General features: G+C 30.6%; 10 protein-coding genes across 10 annotated transcripts; 5 read left to right on the forward strand and 5 right to left on the reverse strand. All coding sequences in view use genetic code 12, as the record gives it.

Moving 5' to 3' along the window:
* Positions 1 to 136: 136 nt before the first annotated feature.
* On the reverse strand, positions 137 to 1,732 carry LCB4 (sphinganine kinase; the record flags this gene model as incomplete). Its single annotated transcript, XM_002549100.1, has 1 exon — positions 137 to 1,732. The coding sequence occupies one exon, from the start codon at positions 1,730 to 1,732 to the stop codon at positions 137 to 139; it is 1,596 nt and encodes a 531-aa protein (XP_002549146.1).
* A 549-nt stretch (positions 1,733 to 2,281) lies between these two features.
* Positions 2,282 to 4,279, forward strand: CTRG_03444 (uncharacterized protein; the record flags this gene model as incomplete). Its single annotated transcript, XM_002549101.1, has 1 exon — positions 2,282 to 4,279. One exon carries the CDS (start codon positions 2,282 to 2,284, stop codon positions 4,277 to 4,279), a length of 1,998 nt encoding a protein of 665 aa, XP_002549147.1.
* A 167-nt stretch (positions 4,280 to 4,446) lies between these two features.
* On the forward strand, positions 4,447 to 5,172 carry CTRG_03445 (uncharacterized protein; the record flags this gene model as incomplete). The annotated part of the gene is made up of 1 exon (XM_002549102.1): positions 4,447 to 5,172. One exon carries the CDS (start codon positions 4,447 to 4,449, stop codon positions 5,170 to 5,172), a length of 726 nt encoding a protein of 241 aa, XP_002549148.1.
* Positions 5,173 to 5,307: 135 nt separating this feature from the next.
* RPN2 (proteasome regulatory particle base subunit) lies at positions 5,308 to 8,190 on the reverse strand (the record flags this gene model as incomplete). Its single annotated transcript, XM_002549103.1, has 1 exon — positions 5,308 to 8,190. One exon carries the CDS (start codon positions 8,188 to 8,190, stop codon positions 5,308 to 5,310), a length of 2,883 nt encoding a protein of 960 aa, XP_002549149.1.
* A 448-nt stretch (positions 8,191 to 8,638) lies between these two features.
* Positions 8,639 to 10,030, reverse strand: SER33 (phosphoglycerate dehydrogenase; the record flags this gene model as incomplete). The annotated part of the gene is made up of 1 exon (XM_002549104.1): positions 8,639 to 10,030. One exon carries the CDS (start codon positions 10,028 to 10,030, stop codon positions 8,639 to 8,641), a length of 1,392 nt encoding a protein of 463 aa, XP_002549150.1.
* Positions 10,031 to 13,610: 3,580 nt separating this feature from the next.
* On the forward strand, positions 13,611 to 16,073 carry KIP4 (Kip4p; the record flags this gene model as incomplete). The annotated part of the gene is made up of 1 exon (XM_002549105.1): positions 13,611 to 16,073. The coding sequence occupies one exon, from the start codon at positions 13,611 to 13,613 to the stop codon at positions 16,071 to 16,073; it is 2,463 nt and encodes an 820-aa protein (XP_002549151.1).
* A 113-nt stretch (positions 16,074 to 16,186) lies between these two features.
* Positions 16,187 to 17,035, forward strand: CTRG_03449 (uncharacterized protein; the record flags this gene model as incomplete). The annotated part of the gene is made up of 1 exon (XM_002549106.1): positions 16,187 to 17,035. The coding sequence occupies one exon, from the start codon at positions 16,187 to 16,189 to the stop codon at positions 17,033 to 17,035; it is 849 nt and encodes a 282-aa protein (XP_002549152.1).
* Positions 17,036 to 17,196: 161 nt separating this feature from the next.
* CTRG_03450 (uncharacterized protein) lies at positions 17,197 to 17,829 on the reverse strand (the record flags this gene model as incomplete). Its single annotated transcript, XM_002549107.1, has 1 exon — positions 17,197 to 17,829. The coding sequence occupies one exon, from the start codon at positions 17,827 to 17,829 to the stop codon at positions 17,197 to 17,199; it is 633 nt and encodes a 210-aa protein (XP_002549153.1).
* A 2,641-nt stretch (positions 17,830 to 20,470) lies between these two features.
* On the reverse strand, positions 20,471 to 20,992 carry MED10 (mediator complex subunit; the record flags this gene model as incomplete). The annotated part of the gene is made up of 1 exon (XM_002549108.1): positions 20,471 to 20,992. The coding sequence occupies one exon, from the start codon at positions 20,990 to 20,992 to the stop codon at positions 20,471 to 20,473; it is 522 nt and encodes a 173-aa protein (XP_002549154.1).
* Positions 20,993 to 21,309: 317 nt separating this feature from the next.
* On the forward strand, positions 21,310 to 22,344 carry CTRG_03452 (uncharacterized protein; the record flags this gene model as incomplete). Its single annotated transcript, XM_002549109.1, has 1 exon — positions 21,310 to 22,344. The coding sequence occupies one exon, from the start codon at positions 21,310 to 21,312 to the stop codon at positions 22,342 to 22,344; it is 1,035 nt and encodes a 344-aa protein (XP_002549155.1).
* Positions 22,345 to 22,612: the final 268 nt, after the last annotated feature.

The following is a 22,612-nucleotide window of genomic DNA, read 5'->3' on the forward strand; positions in this document are numbered from 1 at the left end:
TTTCACATTTGCAATTCTAAAAAAAATAATTGCAGCAATTGCAAATTAGCACTTTATATGTATATATATATATATATATATTAGTAATTAGTCTACAATTTGAATATATACCCCTTATACTTTTAATAGTTTCCATTTATTTTGTAACTGAAGTTTCCACAAAATTACCATCTTGTAACAACCCCGTCAAGACACCAGGCAAGACTTCAACTTGAAAAGCCTCAAATTTGAAGCTTTCCCCATCTACTGAAATATAATGACGACCATGATCTCTAACATTTGGAATCAATCGATAACTTGTAACTTTTGAATGGAATACTTTATCATCATCAATATGTCTACCTTTTTCAACAGCCATTAAAATGGACGCTGTTTTAAATGCTGAACTGGTTGAATCAGTAACAATCATATCCATAGTTCCATCATTTGGTAAGGCAGCTGGGAAAAATTGGGCGTCAGCTGAAACATATGGCATTTTACCAACATACAAGATATTCAAATTATGAGCAATTTGATCAGGAATACGTTTCCAATCTCGAGGAACTGGTTCATTTAATTCAGGACCCTTAACTTGTAAATTTTCTTCGGTGATTTCTGGTAAGCTTTTCCCATCATTACCGGTATTGGTTAAATAATCATTGACATGGTTAATAATTTCCGCCTTGTTGTCTATTTTATAATTCACATACAAATCACATGGATAAGTAGCTCCTGAAAACACCTTTTGTGCAACCCCGATTTCAAATCTAATAGGTCCTAACCAACGTAAATGTTCAGTCCCAATATCTGAATCAGCAATCACACCATAACATTGAGAAAGAAATGATAATTTTGTAGTTTTTGACTCTCCAATACCTTGTGTAACAGCCATCAAATCCAACTTTGCTCTGTGAGCTTTCAACATTTGAAATGTAGCAATTGAGGGATTCCCACTACCATGTGTACTCAAAGATAAGGCATTCCCTGAGCCACATGGTAATTGAGTAACAGCAATCTTGTTAAATGCCAGCACACCTTTATCCGGACGTAAATAAAACCCATTGATAACCTCATGCGGTATACCATCACCAGAACAACAAACAACCAAGTCATACAAATTCACATCCATGTCACGTGCAACTTGAGTCGCATGACCATTAAATTGAGTCTCGACATAAGTCACCTTAACATTAGCAGCTTGCAATACGGGTAAAATTTCATTCTTATATATCGTTTTCGCATGTCCTTTACCACCGTGAGGATTAATTAAAACCAATACAGAAGGGCGGATGATGCTATTTGGGAACGCATTTCCAAGAATAAATTTAGGAATAGATGGAGGCAAGTCGTTTTTATTTTCAATTTCTAGTTTGATCTTCGAGATTCTCAAGTCTTTTTCCAAGTTGCTAAATGGCAATGCATAAGTAATTTCCACCACATTATTATTTTCATCGTCTTCACTATCTGTCTCTGACATTGATACGGGCTCAACATTGAGAATGTATTTAAAAGGGATAATTCTTTCATCAAAACTAGGTGTGTCTTTTCCTTTGCAACAATTGGAAATAGCATCAAATATGCTTTCACTAGGATGAGTATCGGGAGGTAACTGATCTAATAAATGAATTCCATTTTCCAACGTGATATTTGCACGGATAAGGTCTTTCTTGTGATATATTAAACTCTGACTGACCAGGGCTGATTTCGATCGAATATTTACCAGACTTGATTTATTAATACTAGCTGCTGACATCTTTGTTTAGACTCCACTCAAAGATCAATAGCCAAAATTAAGGGGAAATGAATTAAAATAATAAAAATGAAAAACTGAAAAAAAAAGGAAGATAAGAAATTATTATTTACTTATTTATTTACTTATTGAAAAGAAAAAGGAAAATCCAACCATACAATAATCCAAGGGAAAAAACTAAGAAAGGGGAAAAATATTTTCATTCTCAATTTTTTTTTTCTTCTTCTTCTTTTTAAAGTTTCATGATATTCTTTTCTTTCTTATGCATAAACTCTGCAATTTTGTGACGTGTCGCGGATAAAAAACGGCAATGTCCCTTGGCACGTGACATGTTGGCCAATGGTTCATTTTTTTTTGGGAGGGTTGTAAAATAACCAAAATTGCCGGATTTGTTTCTAAATCGCTGGGTAAGATGGAATAATCTTGCATGAGATATCGGGTATAGTTAACATTAGACTGATATACCTCATTATAGCTGCTTTTACAGCAACATGTAGATAGTTTTAAATAACATCAACGCGTTTATCAATCACCTTAGGGTTATGATTACTAATGTGTCTTTGTCCCGACCGGCGAGACAACAACCCAAAAAAAAAAAAAAAAAAAATTCAATGGATGCAAGAAATCCCAATTGTACATGAACTGCTAAAGAACATGGATAGTGATGACGAATACATAGACACGTTTCTTGTGAATCATTTCCCTAATCTACCGGATGATATAATTGTGTCCGTCATAAAACAGTTATCACTTGATTATATAATTGAATGGATTCTCCACGTCCCACAATTGGAAGATATCGTACTACAACAATTTTACAACCAAAATGAAATTCAGTTTTTGATATCCCCAACAAAGAGACCACATTTGAATCATGTACCTCATGATAAACTTGAATTGACTACTTTCAAAGGATACTATCAAATATGTACATTCCTAACTGAAAATGCATCCAAGTTTGTCCCCAAGAAATTAGTCATCATTTGTGGGGGTGATTGGCTGAGTCTTGTATGTTTATTAACTGATTTTGAAATATGGTTATCCAAGATTGAACAATTAGAACTTGTACTTGAAACACATCCCTTGAAATCAAAAGATTTAGAAAATATTCTTGCATTTAAAAACCTATCCAAAATTCACTTTTCCGGTGTTTCCTTGAAAGGATGTTCAAAGTGGTTACGTCAGACTGAAATGCTTGTAAACCACCCCAGCTTGAGTAATATTATATTGTTAAAACATGAAATCATCAATTGGACCGACATTGAATTACCTCGAGGTTTGAAATCGTTGGACTTGTCCTGGGATTCTACTATCAATATCAAGACATTAAAGATTCCTTCTGGAGTTGAGGAGATTTACTTTAATTCCGCTAAAGTTGATACCATTAGTAATATTGATATGAGTTTGTGTGGTGAAAATCTAAACACACTTATGTTGACGTATAACTCACTTACACTGATAAGTTTGAAACATTTACCTCCCAATTTGAAGACTTTAGATTTGTCATGTAATTTGATTTCTGAAATTAAAGACATTGAGTATGGATGGCCCGATTTGGATAATTTACTATTGAGAGATAATAGGTTAGTGGATTATTCCATTTCTCAGGTTACTCAGTGGCCTGAAAATTTAAAAATGTTGGCATTGACAGCAAATGAACTTGAAACTATTTCATATTTAGAAAATTTACCAGATACTATAGAAGTATTGGACTTGTCAAATAATGAGTTTAAATCTTTGCTTGTATCATCAACAGGAGAATCGTTCAAGTTTCCCAAAAATTTGAAGAATTTGCAAATTGCAGGGTGTAAATTGTTGCTTCCTGAAGATGGTGACACAAGCATGTCAAGTTATTTAACTTTTCCACATCAATTGGAAGAGTTGAACCTTTCTGAATGTAACATTACTTCTTTGAATGCATTCAAATTCCCCCTGTCTTTGGTTAAGCTAGCGTTGAGTGGGAATATAATACGTGACTTGTGTTCTTATGACGATCATATATCAAAATCTTGGACAATGTTGAAACATCTTCGTGAACTTGATCTATACTCAAATAATATTAGAAATTTAGAAGGCTGGAAAATTCCTGAAAATTTGAAGTACCTTGACTTGCGAGTGAATTATATTGAGACACTTCTGAGTGATTGGCCAATATTCAATTCCGAATTTAATCAAGATTTACAACTTTCACATTTGAACATCAGTTACTGTCGACTAGAAGCAATAAGTGATAATTTGCAATTACCTAGAAATTTACGAGTTTTAGATCTTTCAAACAATTCTATAGCAGGAACATTTAAGTTACTTGTTTGTTATAAACAACTATTCAGTTTGAATTTATCGATGAATCTAATTAAAGATATTGAAATTGTTGATGATCCAAATGGAGTTTGTAATATTTTTGAATTAGATTTGGGCGAAAACTATATTTGCCATACTAATAGAAATAAAGAATCCATTCAAGAATTCTACCTGAAATTAGAATCAGGTTTACACATCACAATTAAAAATAAGAAATTTAAAGTTAATAGTTTACATAGACTTCGTTAAGAAAAAAAATAATAATAGATGTGAAATATAAGATTTTGAATTTTGAATTTTGATATGGAAGTATTCAACTAGGAACAAAGGACCCCCTTTTTGCCCCTGATGTATTTTCAAAATGTAATATCAGTTTCTTAATTACTCTAGAAACTTGTTCTATATATTGCTACTCAATGATGTTTCTTCTACTACTTCTAATAACAACAATTCAGTCATTTCAAATCCTTCCATATTTAAAACAACCTTATTTAAATTCCAATTTATTATTAAAATACAAATCCACCATGCAAACAGTCAAGTCATATTCCGATATAAATCTTAAAACCATTCATAATAAATCCCAAATATTTAAAATTGAATCAACTAAATCATTTATATTCAATGATGAAATAATATCACAAATATATCCATTTGAAACATCTATAAAAAAATCAAAATTTATAGAAATTTCATATAAAGATTCAAAAAGAAATAATATTACATTTGAATGGATAAAATTTAGTAAATGTATTCCAAATAATTCAAAAAATAGAGCAACTTATAGACAATCTTGGTCAATTGATTTAGGTTCAGGTATAACTTTTAGATTAGATTTTAGTAGTTTTTTAGGTGGAATTGGTCCAACTTTTAAAAATGAAAATAATTTAGATTTTGGTATTGGTGGTTCGATTGTATGTGAAGTTGAACCTGGTCATAATTTACAATTTGCTATATTTATTGAATCTTTTGATATTGAAAATGTTAAATTTAGAGAAGTTAAATTTTCAAAATTAAGATTGAAAAAAAATTATGAAAAAAATACTGAAAAAGGTTGGAAGAAATTTCCTAAATATAAACTGGTTAATAAAAATAATATTCAACTTGCTTGCTTCACTGATCCAGAACTACAAAATTGTTAATCAGGAGAATATACACATTTCTGTTGATTGCTTTTAACTTCTTTTTCTTTTTATATATATTTTTGTCTTTTATTACTGTATGGAAATAAACAGACTATGTAAACATTCTTCTTTTTTTTTCCAAATTTATATTATTTATTCATCATCTTTCAAGTCATCACCACTTAATGTAAATGGTTCAGGTACTGGTGCATCAGTTATATTTAATTGTCTGACCGTTTTAATAAATTCAACTTTTTCTTCAGGTTTGTTATCTTGTAAAACTATTATACCACTGGAACCACGATATTTTCTAACTGGTACAAATCTATCATCTTTAATAAATGAAATGAAATTAGATTGTAATGGCAATACTCTAGACAAGTTTTCAATTTCATATGCTGTTTTAGTATAACGAACAGTAACTGGTTCATCAGATGGTGGTTTCTCTTTCTTTGTTTCTTCTTGTGTTGTAGTCTTTTCTGTCTCCACTTTAGTTTTAGATTCTTCATCGATATCCATTTTGTCTTCCGGTTTAGCAGTCTCTCCTGTTGAAGCACCACCTTCTTTCTGTGATTGTTTTCTCTTGGCTCTAGTTTTAGCCTTTGCAGTGGTCGACAACACAGCGGTGGCCAACTTATCTGGTTGTTTTTCCTTGGTTTCTTCAACTTTTGGTGGATATTGGAAATATTCTGGATTAGCATGACAGTTCAATTTAAATTTAGGAGCCTTCAAATCACTTCCTCTAACACCAATTATCGATGTTGGTGCAAATGATAAAGATAAGAAATGAGCCAATGGGAACCAGTACCATGATTGGACAAACAAAGTTAAACCAACAATGGCTTTAACATTCAAGGTATTAGTTTGAGAGTTTTCTAAATTAATTGTCAGGTTTCTACCACCAGCATCTATTATACCTTGAGCCAAAGTAGCACCGAATTTAGCCAATGCATCTTCATGTTTGTTTTTGATAGTATCAGCATATTGTTTGGTGAACTCTTTAACCTTTGGATAAATAAACTCATTTTGTTGAATTAAAATCATGGAACTGGCCATTAAAGCACCTTGTCTAACAAAATCAACAGCATCTTTAGTTAAAGGTTCCAAGACTTCAATGGCAGCAGGATAAGCTCTTCCGGCACAAGAAATACCCAAAGCCAAAGCAGTACCATATCTAACATGAGGGTTGTGTGATTGGGATAATAGTTTAACAATTTGTGGAGCAGCAGTGTAGTTACGAATCAACAAGAAACCCAAACCCATAACAGCGGCTCTTCTAACATCATCACTTGGGTCAGAAACAGCATAATGTAACAATTTCTTAATGGCACCATTGTTGCTAGTACCAGCATATGCCAAAGCTATGGTAAATGCACCACCATATCTCAAAATTGAAGATTCTTGTTTCATCAAGTTATCAATGGTTTCATTGGCACGTTCTTCACGTCCATAATTCAACAAGGCAATACCAATAGCTAAACTACGGATAATATTTTCATGTTGAGTTTCTAAAGCATAGGTTAACATATCATGAATTGCTTCTTCATTGCCAGATCCCAACATAACCAAACCCATACCTAAGGCAGCAGCTTGGGACGAGATGGCGGAATCTGAGTATAAGACAACCTTTAAAGATTCATATAATTCCTCACTTCTTGAACCCATGCCAGCAACACCAGCACCTAAAGCGGCACCGTGTAATTGAATGTCAATATCGTTGGATCCAGCAGCATTACCATTTTCATCGATAAAAGATTTCAAAGTACCAATGACTTCTCTACCATGACCAGCAAAAATCAAACCAAGAGCAAACAAGGACCCACCTTTAGAGTTTGCAGAACCAGAAGACCCTGGTAAATATGGTTTTAAGATTGTACGACCTTGAGATAAGTTCCCTTTGTGAATAACACCCAATGCGGCAGTAGCGGAAAATTTAGACCAGTTGGTTGCTCTTCCCAACCATTCCAAATTGTCTCTAATAAATGAATCATCAGTAGTACCAGCATGCATGAAAGCATTGGCAAATGTGACTGCAGAATGGAAAATTGAGCTTCTTCCATCTAATGTATTCTTGGTTTTATTCAAAATAGTAACATCGGCATTGTTGTTTTTAAACAAGAAAGTATTATCCAAATCACAAGTTGGAACTCCTGACAAGATATTCAAAATCTTCTTTATGGTGGCTTGTTTGTATTCATCAACATCTACTTCAGCAGAAGATAATTTCTTAATGACAAGATCCAATAATTCTTGAGAGGCAGCATTAACTAAATCAAAAGCTGCTTGGTAAGCAATCAAATCTTCCTTTTGGTTAATCAATTCTTGGAATAATTTAACTGCCAATTCAAAATCATTCAATTGAACAATAATCTTAATGATGGTAAAGAAATCTTGATGTTTTTTCAAAGACAATAACAAGGAAATTAAAGAATTCAAAACTTGGACTCTAAATTCTGAATTTTTAACAGTGCTATTTGAACATACTAAAACATAATTTATCAAACTCAATGCTTGTTCTTCATTAACATTAATTTGTTCTTTCAAAATAGATTCAACTAAATCTAATCTATAACTTTCTAAAGCAATACCCAAAGTCAACTTAATTTCATTGGCATTTAAACACTTCTTTAACATCTTTTCAAAAATTGAAGTTAATCTTGGATCTATTTTAACTAAATCATCAATGAATTTCTTTTGAGATAATGAATTATATAAATTAATACATTGACTAACAATAGTTTCCATGTATTGAGATTGTTCTTCCAAATTAAACTCATCTCCAGCAAGTAAAGCATACTTCACAGATGCTTCAAAATCTCCCAAATTGTAATACACTTTAGAAATAACTAAGGCTGCCAATTCTTTCTTTTCAAATGAATCATCTTCATATAATTCTTCCAATTCAGTTATATTGTTGGCGATTTCTGCCCATAATTGATCTACAACTTGATTTAATGAGGATAAAGCATATGATTTTAAACTAGAATCAGGTTCCCCTAATAAAGCCAAATATGGAGCTGCAGATACCAATGCCATATTTGTATGATTTTGTAATTGTAATTGGTTGTCAGTTGTGGGTTGTAAATAGTTTTCTAAATTGAAACGGAGAATAAAAAAAAAATCGAAAAAAAAAATCGAAAATATGTGTTGCCACCAAATGTCCAACGAGTATGTGGATAGTTGGATTTGTTTGTTTTTTTTGGGACATCTTGCACGACAACGAAATATGTAGAAATTGCAAATAATCAAAATCTATACCAAGATGGTTATGACAATAAAAAATACTTATATTAATAACTCGTTGAAGGGAAAAAGGGGGGTTAGGAAAAAAAAAAACTATAAAGAATAAAAACATTCTATAGACTTAAACAAAAATGAAACAAAAACAAAAAAAATAAAATTAAAATCATTACAAATGGATGTGGTTGGTTTTCATTTTTTACTTTTTAAAAAAGTGGTTGAACACAGTTCTTAAATCAGACACCTAATACAACAAACGGGTAGCGATCTTGTATGGGGTTTGTTCCAATTGTTCATATAATGATTGGATATCACTGATGTCGACATCGGAAATATCAGCCATTAAGTAAGCAATGTCACCTTGAGAATCGGAGAATTGCTTTTCAATATTGTGGTTGGATAAAATATTGTTGACGGTTTTCAAAACACCAGGAACATTGTGATGGATATACAAGACTCTGACAACGTTTTGTTGGTCCAAATCTAATGGTCTCAAAGAAACTTCTGGGAAGTTGACAGCACCTTGAGAGGCACCTTCGTTGATGTATTTAGATAAAGCATTGGCAACTTCAATACCAATAGCAGATTGTGCTTCTTCAGTAGAACCACCAATATGTGGAGTCAAGATAACGTTTCTTAATGAACACAATTCACTAGCCCATTCGTTCAAGCTATCACCGAATAAACCTTCACCATTCTTGGCTGGTTCTTGTGGGTAAACATCCAAAGCGGCACCAGCAATCTTACCAGCTTTCATGGCTTGAACCAAAGCTGGAATATCAACAACAGTACCTCTAGAAGCATTGATAACATAAGCACCATCTTTCATGGCAGCAAATTGTGGAGCACTCAACAAGTTTTTGGTATCTGGAGTGGCTGGGACGTGTAAAGTGACGAAATCGGCTCTCTTTAATAATTCATCCAAAGTTTCAACTTGTTTAGAGTTACCCAAAGACATAATAGTGATGACATCGTAGTAGATAACATTCATACCCATAGCTTCAGCCAAAACGGACAATTGGGAACCAATATGACCGTAACCGATAATACCCAAAGTTTTACCTCTGATTTCCCAACATTTAGCACTGACTTTGTTCCAAGTACCAGTGTGCATTTCAATTGAACGGTCACCCAATTGTCTAGCCAAGGTGATGATTTCAGAAATAACCAATTCAGCAACTGATCTGGAGTTGGAGAATGGAGAGTTGAAAACAGCAATACCGGATTTGGCAGCAAAATCCAAATCAACTTGGTTAGTACCAATACAGAAACAACCAATAACAACCAAGTTTTTAGCAGCTTTCAAAACTTTTTCAGTTAATCTAGTTTTTGATCTGATACCAATTGCATGAACATCTTTGATTTTTTCAATTAATTCTTCTTCTGGTAATGATGATTTGTAGAATTCAACTTGGTAACCTTGGTTTTTGAAAATATTTATAGCAGTAACATTGACATTTTCTAACAACAAGATTTTGATATCACCAGTTTTGAATGGTTTTAAAGCTTTTGTTGGCTTGGATGGAACGTATTGACTTAAAAATGATTGAGTTGGGGAAGTAGAAACAGCATTTGGTGATCCAGACAAGTTCAAAGCTTGTTGGAATGTGCTAGCAATTTGTTGAGGAGATGACATGATCTATAAAAGTCAATGGACAAGTATTGATTATAATAACTTGAAGAAAAAAGAAGAAAAAGGGAGTATGAAGAATAAATATTTTTTTTCTTTTTTCAAGTTCCACTAAAATTTTAATTCGTGGGAAAATTTAATGCTGCTTTACAGCCATTTTTTTTTTTTCTAATGAGTAATTACATGCAAATTCCCCTCGTAATATGAACTCCGAGTGTGGGTTTTGGTGCAAGTCACATGACAATTAGTAATTTTGAAGTGAAAAATTTTTCATCAAATTTAATTGCAATTTAAAAAAATTTCAAAAAGGAAACGTGTTCATTATGAGGATTGAATCAACACACCATAAATATACGATACCAAAGGGGGTTGAATAGTAAAAGAAATATCAATCGAATGATCCAAATCACTATTTGTACGATCAGTTTGTTGATTAGATAAATGATAAACAATTTTGAAACTGCAAACGGTTTTTTTTTAAATATGTTTTGGACTCTGGATTAAATCCTAATCATAGAAAAAATAATATTTGACTCGGATTATGCGATGAGTTGAAAAACGTGATTTTATGTAAGCACAGTAGGCAGATACACTACTTTTCTTCCATACAGGACTGTAAGAATATATTTAAACTTTTTGAATAAGAACAACTTCAAATTTTTGCAAAAGGCAAGTACCACGCCTCAAAATGGTTCCTTTATCTAATCATTCATATAAACGACAAGCAAGTTTGAAGCGGTTGATCATAAGCTCTGTATCCCCTGATTATGCTACACTGCAATAAATATAATTAAGGAATGCAATTAATTTAAGTAGTAAGTTTCTCCGATTGAAATTTTAATTGAATCGAGATTCCAACAGTCAAGAGCAATTTCTTGTCTATTTTGATTGTTTTTTTCTTTTCTTTATTAAATTAGACGAGAATGACAAAGTAAACTCAAAAAGTTTGTTGGATAGTATTTGCTGTGTAATGCTTAGCTGGAACTCTAACCATAGAAGATGGTCGCCCTGGGTTGACTTTTGAGAAAGTTTCAGATGCAAATGAAACTAATTGGTGTGTGGGTGTAACAATTCATTGAAGTGATGTCTAACATTCTCTTTAGAAAACTTATGATCTTTCATTGAGTATTCCAAGGTCAAATCCTAATTAGGCAACCGAAAAGGTACAGAATTTTCATTCATTTCATTTAATTGAGTACCTTAACGCCTTACATTCCCTGAGGAGTAAAAAAGAAAAAAAGAAAGAAAGAAAGAAAGAAAGAAGAATATCTTTTGTTTAGTTAATAATATTGAGTACAATTGGGTAATACTTTACAAAAATATAAAATGACAGACCCTGAAATTTGTTCTTTCATGTAATTGGTTGCCCTTTAACTTTACCCCCTAACCAACTTGTTTTGTAAAAGTTTTGTTCGACGCGTCAATAATAGAATTTGTTCTATTCTCGTCTAATGAAACGGTTTTCTTTTGTTTGTTTGTTTGAGTTTGGAAAACTCATCAACTTAAAAGTAGAATCATCGTCTTTTGTTAGATGAATTTTATAGTGTTTCTCGCTTTATGATGAATTATCGTTTGTTTATTGTAAGACAGCCGATGGGAAGGAATTCACCAAAACAAATGCAAGTAGGGTATACGGAGCGTGCATGTGTGTATATTTTGGGAGTAATCATAGAGAACAAGAGAGATTTTCCAAAAGAGATTTGCAATGAAATTAAGACAATGCATTATGCATTAATTGTTGGTTTGTATTGTGGTTCTTTGTATTTATTCCCAGCCTCTTGAATAAACTTCAGTTGCACTGGTAACAAATCATGTATGTCAAGTACCCATAACCCTTTCAATCGTCCCATTTTATTGGTCAAGATGACTGACGAGAGTTACTCTTGGGTACAATTATAATTATTTCTTTTGCTTAAAAAAATCTGAGTTTGCTATCCAGTTTATTTTCAACAACAACCTGTCAGTTTTCACCTTGATTTATAATGTTTTGATTTTTTATTCAAACATCGATGTGTTATAAAACAAAATTTTCTCCCTCTATTCTGTATTCTATAGTGAATTATAAAGTATTTCATTCAAGGGGAGTGGTATATATGCATAATTAATCCTTATAAATCATACATAAACTATACAGAACAATTAATTCTACTTTGTCACAATATTTTTTTCTTCTTCTTCATGATTAAACCGGCTCAATAAGACACGATAATTTTCATTATTTTTATTTTAGGAAACTTGAAAAAGGAAGCAATCATTGGAGGGAAGGATGTGTGTATTTGGTTTTTGTATGCTTAAACAAAGAATCATACAAAATGCATAGACTCTCATTACATGAATTAATCGGCAGTTTCTTGCAAAACAAGTAAGATACGAAAGGGTGCTCTCATGTATGACCGGAATAAGCAAACTGTTGATTGGGGTTGACTATTCTACCAAAAATAAAATAAAAAAAAAAAACATCGTGCTAATTGTTTCTCCATCACTCACGCACACACACACACACACACATGATTTGTAGTTAACTCAACGCTCATCATTTTGTGATTGATTGATGGATTGATTGACCATGCTAATCCATGAATTGGATGAGTCGGTATTGATTTGTACATCAAATGTTGCGTACGGTAACGAAGAAAAGATTTTCAATGTGAATAAGCAATGGGAGTTAAATTCTATAGTGAAACAACAGTGCATTTGTTTACTGCGCTTACGATTGCATTCAACTGTTTCCCTTTATTTTCAGGGTTTGTCAAACTTGTCCATCATTTAGCTCGTGAGATGAATCTAATTGAAGACTCTTATCTGCTGGTTGTTCTTGAAAATTAATTGGACTGGGGCTGTCTAACTTTTTGGTTGTAAAGGCTATTGAAAGAACAATAGGAAAACTTAGTTTTTTATTTAAGCAAACCAATTTAAGAAAAACAACTTTTTCACTTTGCAACAACAACCACAACAATAATAATAAATTACACAAAACTGAAAAAGGTAAACAATCGTGCAAGAAAAAAAAAAATATAAACAAGATGCCAATACACGCCCCCAGTACACGAAGAAAATTTATATCCTCCTGCATACAATACAATCTTAATTTTTATTTAAACAAAAATAATAACCCATTCTACAATACTGTAATATTATTTTCCCCTGTTTTTTTCAGTTACTTTCAGTTACTTACTTACAAAAAAAAGACACATTTGGGAATTTAATAATCTACTAGTTAACTTATTTAAATATAATTCAATATTATCACTATTTTGTTTCCTTGCCCTTTTTTTATTCTTTCTTTCTTTCTTTCTTTTGGATTTCATTTTCAGCATATCAATTTTCTTCTTTTATTTATTTTTTTGTTTTTTTGGTTCAGAATAAACAAACTACCTACTACTATTACCTCATCCTATCCCATTCGTTTGAGTGTTTCCTATATCAATAAAGATCCGTGTTTTATATACTTCAATTCAGAACAACTACCCTTTTTCCACCTCATTAGACTTTCCTAAATTTTCAACCAACCTACTATCGTGTTTTTTTTTTTCTAATATTTCAGTTTTGTTTCATTTCCTTCTACACATTATCTACATATTAAATCATGTCAAGTACAAGATCATTTGAAGGTGATATAACAACGTCTTCTTCTTCTCATAAAAGTATAGAATACTATGACGATTCAATTCATACAAATACTGTTCCTTCTTCACCGTTTAATTTCCTAACTCCTTCTCAAGCAAGAACTTCAACTTTTTCATTAGATTCTTCTATAACTACTATCAATAATATAAAAGTTATTTGTCGATTTCGACCTGAAAATGACATTGAATTGAATAATGGTGGTAGTTCAATAGTTGAGTTCCCAAATAGTCAAACTGTAACATTACATGGAAAAGATTATACTGGTCAATATACTTTTGATCGAATTTTTCCTCCTGATTCTTCACAATTGGATATTTATCAATTTTCTATTGCTGAAACTGTTGATGATTTAATTAATGGATATAATGGTACTGTCTTAGCTTATGGTCAAACGGGTTCTGGTAAATCTTATACCATGTTGGGAGGTAATAATGCCAATAATAATTTTATGAATGATCCTGAAACGTTTGGTATTGCTCCAAGAATATCTCATGAAATATTTGAAAGAATAACTGCTAATGAAATGGAGTCAAATGAAGTTGAATATACTGTGGAAATTTCATTTATGGAAATTTATTTGGAACAAATTAAAGATTTAATTGATGTCAATAATGATGAAGATTTTACTATTCATGAAGATAAATCAAATGGTATTTATGTTAAAGGATTAACTACTAAAACTGTTACTAATGAATTGGAATTGTTAAATTATCTTGAAAATGGTTTAAAATATCGATCAATTTCTTCAACTCATATGAATCAAGAATCTTCAAGATCACATACTATTTTCCATATTAAATTGACTCAAAAACATGTTGAAACTGAAACTATTAAACGTTCAAATTTATTTTTAGTTGATCTTGCTGGTAGTGAAAAAATTGATAAAACTGGTGCTCAGGGTCAAACGTTACAAGAAGCTAAAAAAATTAATAGTTCGTTATCTGCTTTGGGTAATGTGATTAATGCTTTAACTGATGGTAAATCAACTCATATTCCTTATAGAGATTCAAAATTGACAAGAATTTTACAAGAATCAATTGGTGGTAATTCAAGAACTTCATTGATTATAAATTGTTCACCTTCATCATTTAATGAATTGGAAACTTTATCAACACTTCGGTTTGGTACTAGAGCTAAATGTATTAAGAATAGTGCTCATGTTAACACAGAATTGAGTACTGCTTCTTTGAAGAATAAGATTATTCAATTGGAAAAGATTAATCAAAATAATCAAGCCTATATTAAACAATTGGAAGATGAGTTATCTTCTAGTAGATCAGTGTCATCCCCTCTGATGTTTTCAATGTTGAGAAGTAGTACAACAAGTGCTGCCACGTCAATAGCTACCAAACCAAGTATGGCTACATTTCAATCAAGATTACCAACTATGCCATCATCGGCTTCAGTCATTTCATCTACTGCACCAAGTATCAAATCAACTACATCTCATGTTAATATGAGTGAGGAATTGGATCGTCGAGATAAAAAAATTGAAGAGTTGGAAAATGTTATATTGAATTTAAAAATGGCTAATTTGAAAACATCACATCAAGAGGAGAGTAAATTATTTTCATTGGAGAATTCATTGCATAATATTAGTAATAAATTGAATGAAGTTGAATTGATTAATGTTAATTTAAGAAAACATTTATTGATTAGTGAAAAAATCATTGAAAGCAGAGATAATAAGATTAATAAATTGAAACTTGCTTTGAAGGATCAACAATTGTTAATTGCTAGAGAAACAATGGGATTTAAAAATAGATTGGGAGAGATTCAAATCAAATTGGAAGATTTGAATAAATATAAAGAAGAAGAGATGAGTATTAAAAGAGAAACATTATTATTACAAAGACAACAAAGTGTTTCAAGTTCAAGAGATGTTAGTTCTGCAGCAACTATAAGACCGGATAAGAATCGTTCACCCGAAGATGATTCACAAAGTATTTCTGAAATTAAACCTGATCCAGAATTGATTGATCAATCATTTGATGATTTAGATCATTCCAAAACATTGGTTAATTCATCAAATGAACAATTGAAACGTAGCTATAGTGATGGATCAATGCATGAAGGATTTTCAATATATTCATCTCAAAAATTGGATGATTTAAAACCAATTAATTTTCAACAAGAATATATTTCAATTAGTGATTTTTTAAAAGAAAGTAGAAGAAGATCATTATTAATGGCACCTCCAACAATTGCCAGTGCATCAGAAATTCCATCACCAAAAATTCCTGAATTGAATGATAGTTCAGATACTTCAGGTATGTTTAAAAATGAAGAATATGAAAATAATTTATCACCATCTGGTAAATTACGTAAAAATCGTCGTCGTAATTCAAGTTCAGTTAGTTTGAATAAAAAAATCGTTAGACCTTTAAAAGGAGCTCATTCATTTGGTTTATTCAGTTCATAAGTTATATATTTATATATCAATATAAATTTTACTATACTTTTTTTTTCTCCAACTTCCTTTTCCGGTGGTTGTAAGATTTGTTGGTTGCAAGAATTTTCACTGGTTGTCTTTGAATGGTTGTCTGGGTGGGTTTAGATTTTTTTATTTTTGTCTGTTTTTTTTTTTTTGCAACAGTCATGAATGGAATATCAATATTATTAACAATTGTGGTTTTAACAACATCAAAGATAATTGAACTACCAGAAGTCAATCAATCTCCTAAAGAAATCAAACAACAAGGTAAATTGAAATATTTCTTAGAAGATTCGACAAATGAATATTTAACATATCGATCATTTCCAACAGAATTATCATTTATAACATCAAAATACTATCAACAACAACATAGTAATAATAATAAAAATGATTCATTAATTCATATAAATGAAACTAATTCAACATATTTATTTAGACCAACTATAAATAATCAAGAATTGATTGAAATTAAATTTGATTCTTTTAATTATATAATTGAAAATATTCCAATTTCTGGATGTATGAGAAAGACCAATTCAAGTAGTTCAATAACACTTGTTAGATCAATTGGGATTGGAATTTTTTATTTTCCAAATGATTTATTTATTGGGGGTGATTATTATTTATTAGCAACTAGTTTAGATTTTGGACTTAATGGTATAAATTTAGTTGGATATAATAGTTTTACGATTACTTGTAGAAGTGATATAAATGGAATTATTCAAATGTTTAAAAATGTTAAATTATTGAATATTAAAAGTAAATTTAGAAAAATTATTATTGATAAAAAGAAGAAAAAATTTATGATATTAGAAAGATGGAAACAAATATTGGGGAATTTGAAAAGAAAAGAATTAGGTGTGTTGATGTTTGATTTGAATATGAATCAAGAGTTACCATATTGTGAATCTAGAAAAGAATATTTACAATGTAATGTTATACACTAATGATATACACTAATGAAAGAATAAAATAAAATATCTAATAATAGTGAAAATACATATAGAATTAAAATGAATATAAAAATGAAAATAAAAGTATCAAGAAACGAGAAAAGCAAACAATTAGGAAATCAAACGGATTGGTCATTTGTTTTTCTTATATTAGTCTAACAAGCAGAAGTGTGCAAAACAACCAACTCAAGAACGGCGGTTTTACCAGAATCCAAAACAGTTTCTGAATATAAGGTGGAAGTGGAATAAACACCTGATGGAACATTGATTTTAATTTCGGTGAAATATGGATTACCTACTCTAGTAGTAGCCACAAGGGATTTGGATTTTTCTTCTTCATCAGCATCATCAGTAACTGTAGAGGCAGCAGTGATACTTGGTGCTTCAGAACTTGATTTACTAGTTGTGGTAGTGGCAGTAGCAGTAGCAGAAGCAGAAGCAGAATCAGATTGATTAGCAGAAGTTTCTGCATCAGCTTGGGTTGATTGAGCTGAAGTTTCATCTTGAGCAATAGTAGAACTACTTGAAGATTCAGAAGCAGGAGTTAAAGTGTAAGGACCATATTCAGTAGTTCCATAAACAGTAGTAGTAGTTAAAATACCATTTGTATCGGTGAAAATATATTCAGTACCATAAACATCTTCTTGTAAACCTACAGTAGTAGTTTGTTGTTCAATTGGAGTGGTTGTAACAGTTGTTGTTGCATCATAATCTTCATCTGCTGCTTTAACTATATTTAATAATGATAATAAAATCAATGTATATGTTCTTGAACTGAAACTGACCATTGTGATTAATAATGTCTATAATTTGTTGTTGTTGTTGTTGTTGTTGAAAATATAATGATAGAAATAAATATAAAAAAAAAATGATGCGAAAGAAAACCAAATAAATATAAACAATTATATAATTGAAAAATCTGGTGAGTTTTTTTGTTTTTTTTTATTTTTGTCGTTGTCTTTGTCTTTTACTAAAAGAATTGGAATATAGGACAAACCAAGGAAAGTTTAAAATATATAAATGCTTAAAGAAACTTTTGAATTGCAAGCAGTTACAAAATAATATATACCTTAGATGTGTTCTTGTATATATACTCAAAGAAGAATCAGTGATATATGGGAATACCAAGTGTTGAATGAATTTTTTAGTGTGGACAAAATTATTTGCTCATTATAAATTATATTTCAATTGTACTTTTTTTTTTTTCTTGTTTGTCTCTTTTTGGGTTGCGTTCTGGTTGCAATGATTTTTTGATGGTGCGTGTGTTCATGCAAGGTTTAAAACAAAAATGACAATTTAGTTCTTTTTTCATTTCATATTAATCCCGAACAGTAATAAACCAAACTACAAAACCATACAAAATCTCAAGTATCAAGTACTGTCTAAAAATGTTGAATAAGATCATTCAATTGTTCATCTCTTATTACTGCTTCGTGCGCTGGTTCCGGTTTAACAAAAACCTTTAGACCAAAATAGATGCTTTTTTATCAAAAAAATAAAAGTCTATTCCATGGACTAAGGCTTTTCATGTCTGTGCATTGGTTTATTTCAATTCAGTATAGAATTGTAAGATCAAATATTATATTATAGAGAACTATTTATTTATTTATTACTAATATACTTAAGATGTGTAACTTCCTGTTTAAGCTTCTTTCTATACCTCGTATTATAATTACGTTGTTGTCAGTAGTAGTATTATTATTACTTTCTGTTTATAATACTCCCAAATGAGAAACAATGATTACAACATAATTTTACTTCTATAAATGTACATATACAATTTAGTCAAGTATTTGAAAGTTTCAACTTCTATTCGTTTCATCTGCCATTCACATCATTTAATAGATTGCATTAAACATTCAGGCGTACTTGAGTTATAAATTCAATCAATCCCGCAAGTGAACAAATAAAAAAAAGTAGTGCACATGGTGCATAAAATCTAATGCATGGTTCTTAACTTAACTTAAGTTAACTTGGCAATGAAATAATGAAGAGATCTTTTTTTTTTCTTTCTTTCTCCGGCGTGCATTTCTGTGTCATGATTATATACTTTTGTCAATGACCAATAGCAATATCATGGACATGAATGTAAACAAGCAATGATCTTGTGGACAAATAAGCTTAATTAATTCGGTTGAAATAACCTGGGATTATTTCCAGGCAAATCATAGATCTATATTCTTACAACTCATCTGCCAATATCATAACTATTTGTTTGTTTCAGTTTGTATTTAGATCACCGGAGCAGAAGCAGAACACATGAGCTCATTACTGTATAATTCAATTCTCTATCGATTTGTAAGCCATGCTTTCTTTTGTCCTTTTTTTTTTTTTTTTTGTTATAGTATGTATTGTGATGTTAGCGTGTTATGCATAACTAAAATCGTACCGAATTTCACATTGTTGGCACGATTTGTCAAATATCTATGACATTGATCTGGCGGACAAGGAAGAGGAACTGGAATAGAAGTTGAGTTCATAATCATAGAACTCGTTTCAATTAGTAACAAACCATTTGCTTCAAAAGTATCACAAATATTCTATTTTATTATCATTATTATTACAGTACGCTTATATTGTACAGTAATAACCTTTGTAGAAACCTCTGGGGAGCATAAAGTATATTCTTTATCTCCGAAATCTTCGGATTTGTTATCTACATTTCCTTAACTGTGTCTCATCTCTTCATTGAGATTTCAATTAGAGTTTTGAAGATATGAATTTCTGGGTTGACTAATAGATGGTAAACCCAGCCATCTTATAAACCTCTTCCTTTGTCGTTCTCAATGATACCGTCTTTGTTCAAAAAAAAATAATAATAACAATAACAATAGTAATGGCAATAATAATACCTTAATCTTATCGTATCATCTTCTACTTTCATAACCATTGTACTTATATCGCCAGCCATTTTTATTTTTTTTTTTGGTCGTTTTCGCATTGTTCATCAAACATCTCCATCTCCATCTCGTACTTTTTACTAGATGCAAGCAGAGAATGCTTGCTTAGTATTCTTTTTGTTAATTTGACATAATATGATGAGCATCATCACTAAATTGGTGAAGATGATGATAATGACAGATCTTTTGTGATTTGAATCATACCAACCGTTATACTAATATCTCTTCTATGAATCGGTAATATTTCTGTCATTAATATCACTACGCATAGTAAAATTTTTAAATTTTTCGCGTAGAATCTGTACGAAATTAAAATCAAATTAGGAAACGTACACAAATTTTATTAACGGTTCATTATCAACCATGTATTACTAGTCATTGATAATGGTCAATGAATACTGAATATCGAGGGTTAATTGATTTGCTATTTAAAAGTTTCTACATTTGATCCAACAATTACATTTTCTAAACATTATCAACTGTTCCTCTTTATATTAATCAAATTATAAACTAATGATCCACGAGTTTACTATCCACTTTCAACTATTCCATTAGATAGCCCATTGTTAGTATTATTATTGTTGTTGATAACATTATTAGATCCTGTCTGTTGTTCAACATTTGTTCTTTCAATTATATTATCAACACTATTTGATAACTCTGGAAATTCCAGTTTTAATTTCTCTCCAAATACATTTCTTAATTGTTTAAAACCATTCATTTTCCCTTTTAATCTAGCATTATTTTTAGCATTAACTTCAATAAATTCTCTAGTATAAATATCTGGATTTCTACCATCTTCAATATATGAAATTACATCAATTGGAATTGGATAATCTTTTAATGTTTCATTTAGATTATTTGTTTCATTTAATTGATTAATTAATTGATTTAACTTATTTATTGTTGCTTGATTTGATTGTAATGTACCTTGATTATCATGAATTAATACTCCTAATTCTATAAATGATTCTATTAGATTAGATACACTTTCTGCTGATTTGATTAATGGTTCATTGGATGGTATTTGTGATAATGTCCCTGTTGTCATCTTGTATAATGATCTAATGATAAAATAAGTATAGTTGATAATGGATGAATAAAAGATGGCCCGGTTTAGATGCTTGGTTGTTTCTTTCTCTTTCTCTCTCTCTATCACCTTGTTGGTTGATGTTTCAAAAAAAAAAAAAAAAAAGATTTGTTGAAACTTTGGGCGGTTTTGTTCAGGACACTACCCCGTGAAATAAGACGGGAAGAAATACAAAAAAAAGTATACGCTCAAAAAAAAGAAGTGTAGGAAAATTCGAACTGCAATATTTCTGTCGTTTTTTCCAATATATACTGATAGCATTCACCAATTTATAAACCATGTTAGTTACCTTTAAATATAATAGTGAGAAATACAAAAGACGTTCAGCTTCAACATCTACAAGTTCAACTCCTATAGCTACAGGAAGAACTACAAGACGTTCCTCAATGAATACTAATAATAATAGTAATAACTCCCATAGTACTAGTCTAACAAGTAATATTAATGACGGAGGATTAACTGATCATAATCTTAGGTCTAATTCAACAAATTCAACTCCTTCAAAAATGGTTACATTACAATACAATAATACTTTATTAACTCCAACTTCAAGAAGAACAACAAGAAGACAATCACAAATTTTAAATTCTGCAAATTCAAATAATATTGGATCACCACAAATATCATTAAATTCAAGTCCAATTAAAAAAGGAAATACAAATAAATCATTAACACCTACTCCATCATCACCAATATCAATACCATTAACAAGAACAACACCTACTACTACAACTACTACAACAACATCAATGATTTTAAATTCGAGAATAAAGAATAAATTAGAAAATATTAAAAATTATCAAGATAAATTCAATTTAATTTCAAATAATTCACAATTAAAAGATTCAAATATAATTCAATTTAATCATGACTTAGAAAAATCATGGTTTAATGATATTCACATAATTACAGATCAATTAAATTTCATTAAAGAAACTTACAAAGCAATACAATATTTGAAAAAGAAGAAACAATCTCTTCAACAACAAGATGGTGAAGAAAGTAATAGAAGTACACCTGGATTATTGAGTAGTCCTAATAAAGATACCCTGATGATTGAAGATGAAGATGAAGGTGAAATATTAGATGAAGAAGATGATCATGATGATGATGATGATGAAGAGGAAGAAAATATAGATGAAAATCAATCTTTAATTGAAAGTAGGAGAAATAATAAGAAAAAATCAAACAATACTTCTACCACTACTAGTAATGAAACAGCAAATAGTAGTGGTAATGAAAGTTCAATTGTACAAAATCAGACTTTTATACCATTAGGTAAGAGAACAAGAAGAAAAGTTCAATTTCAATAATTAGATAAGTATATACAGATGAATATAAATTTACAGGTGGGTTTATTTTTTTTAAAAAATTTTTTTGCAGTTTATTTTTTTCATTCGGCGAAAGTTCGTGTACAGTGTTCAAAATTAAATTAACGAAATAAAGACAAAGACAACGAGTGTCACTGCAAAATATTTTCATCACGAAAGTGAACAAATCGTACTACCGCTCTCTCGTAGGGTATAGTACTTAATACATACAATTCTAGAAACTATTGTTTGATCAGAAACCGAACCTGAA

The sequence above is a fragment of the Candida tropicalis genome, assembly GCF_000006335.3.
Source record: "Candida tropicalis MYA-3404 genomic scaffold supercont3.4, whole genome shotgun sequence".
In the NCBI taxonomy this organism is placed as follows: Eukaryota; Fungi; Ascomycota; class Pichiomycetes; order Serinales; family Debaryomycetaceae; genus Candida; species Candida tropicalis.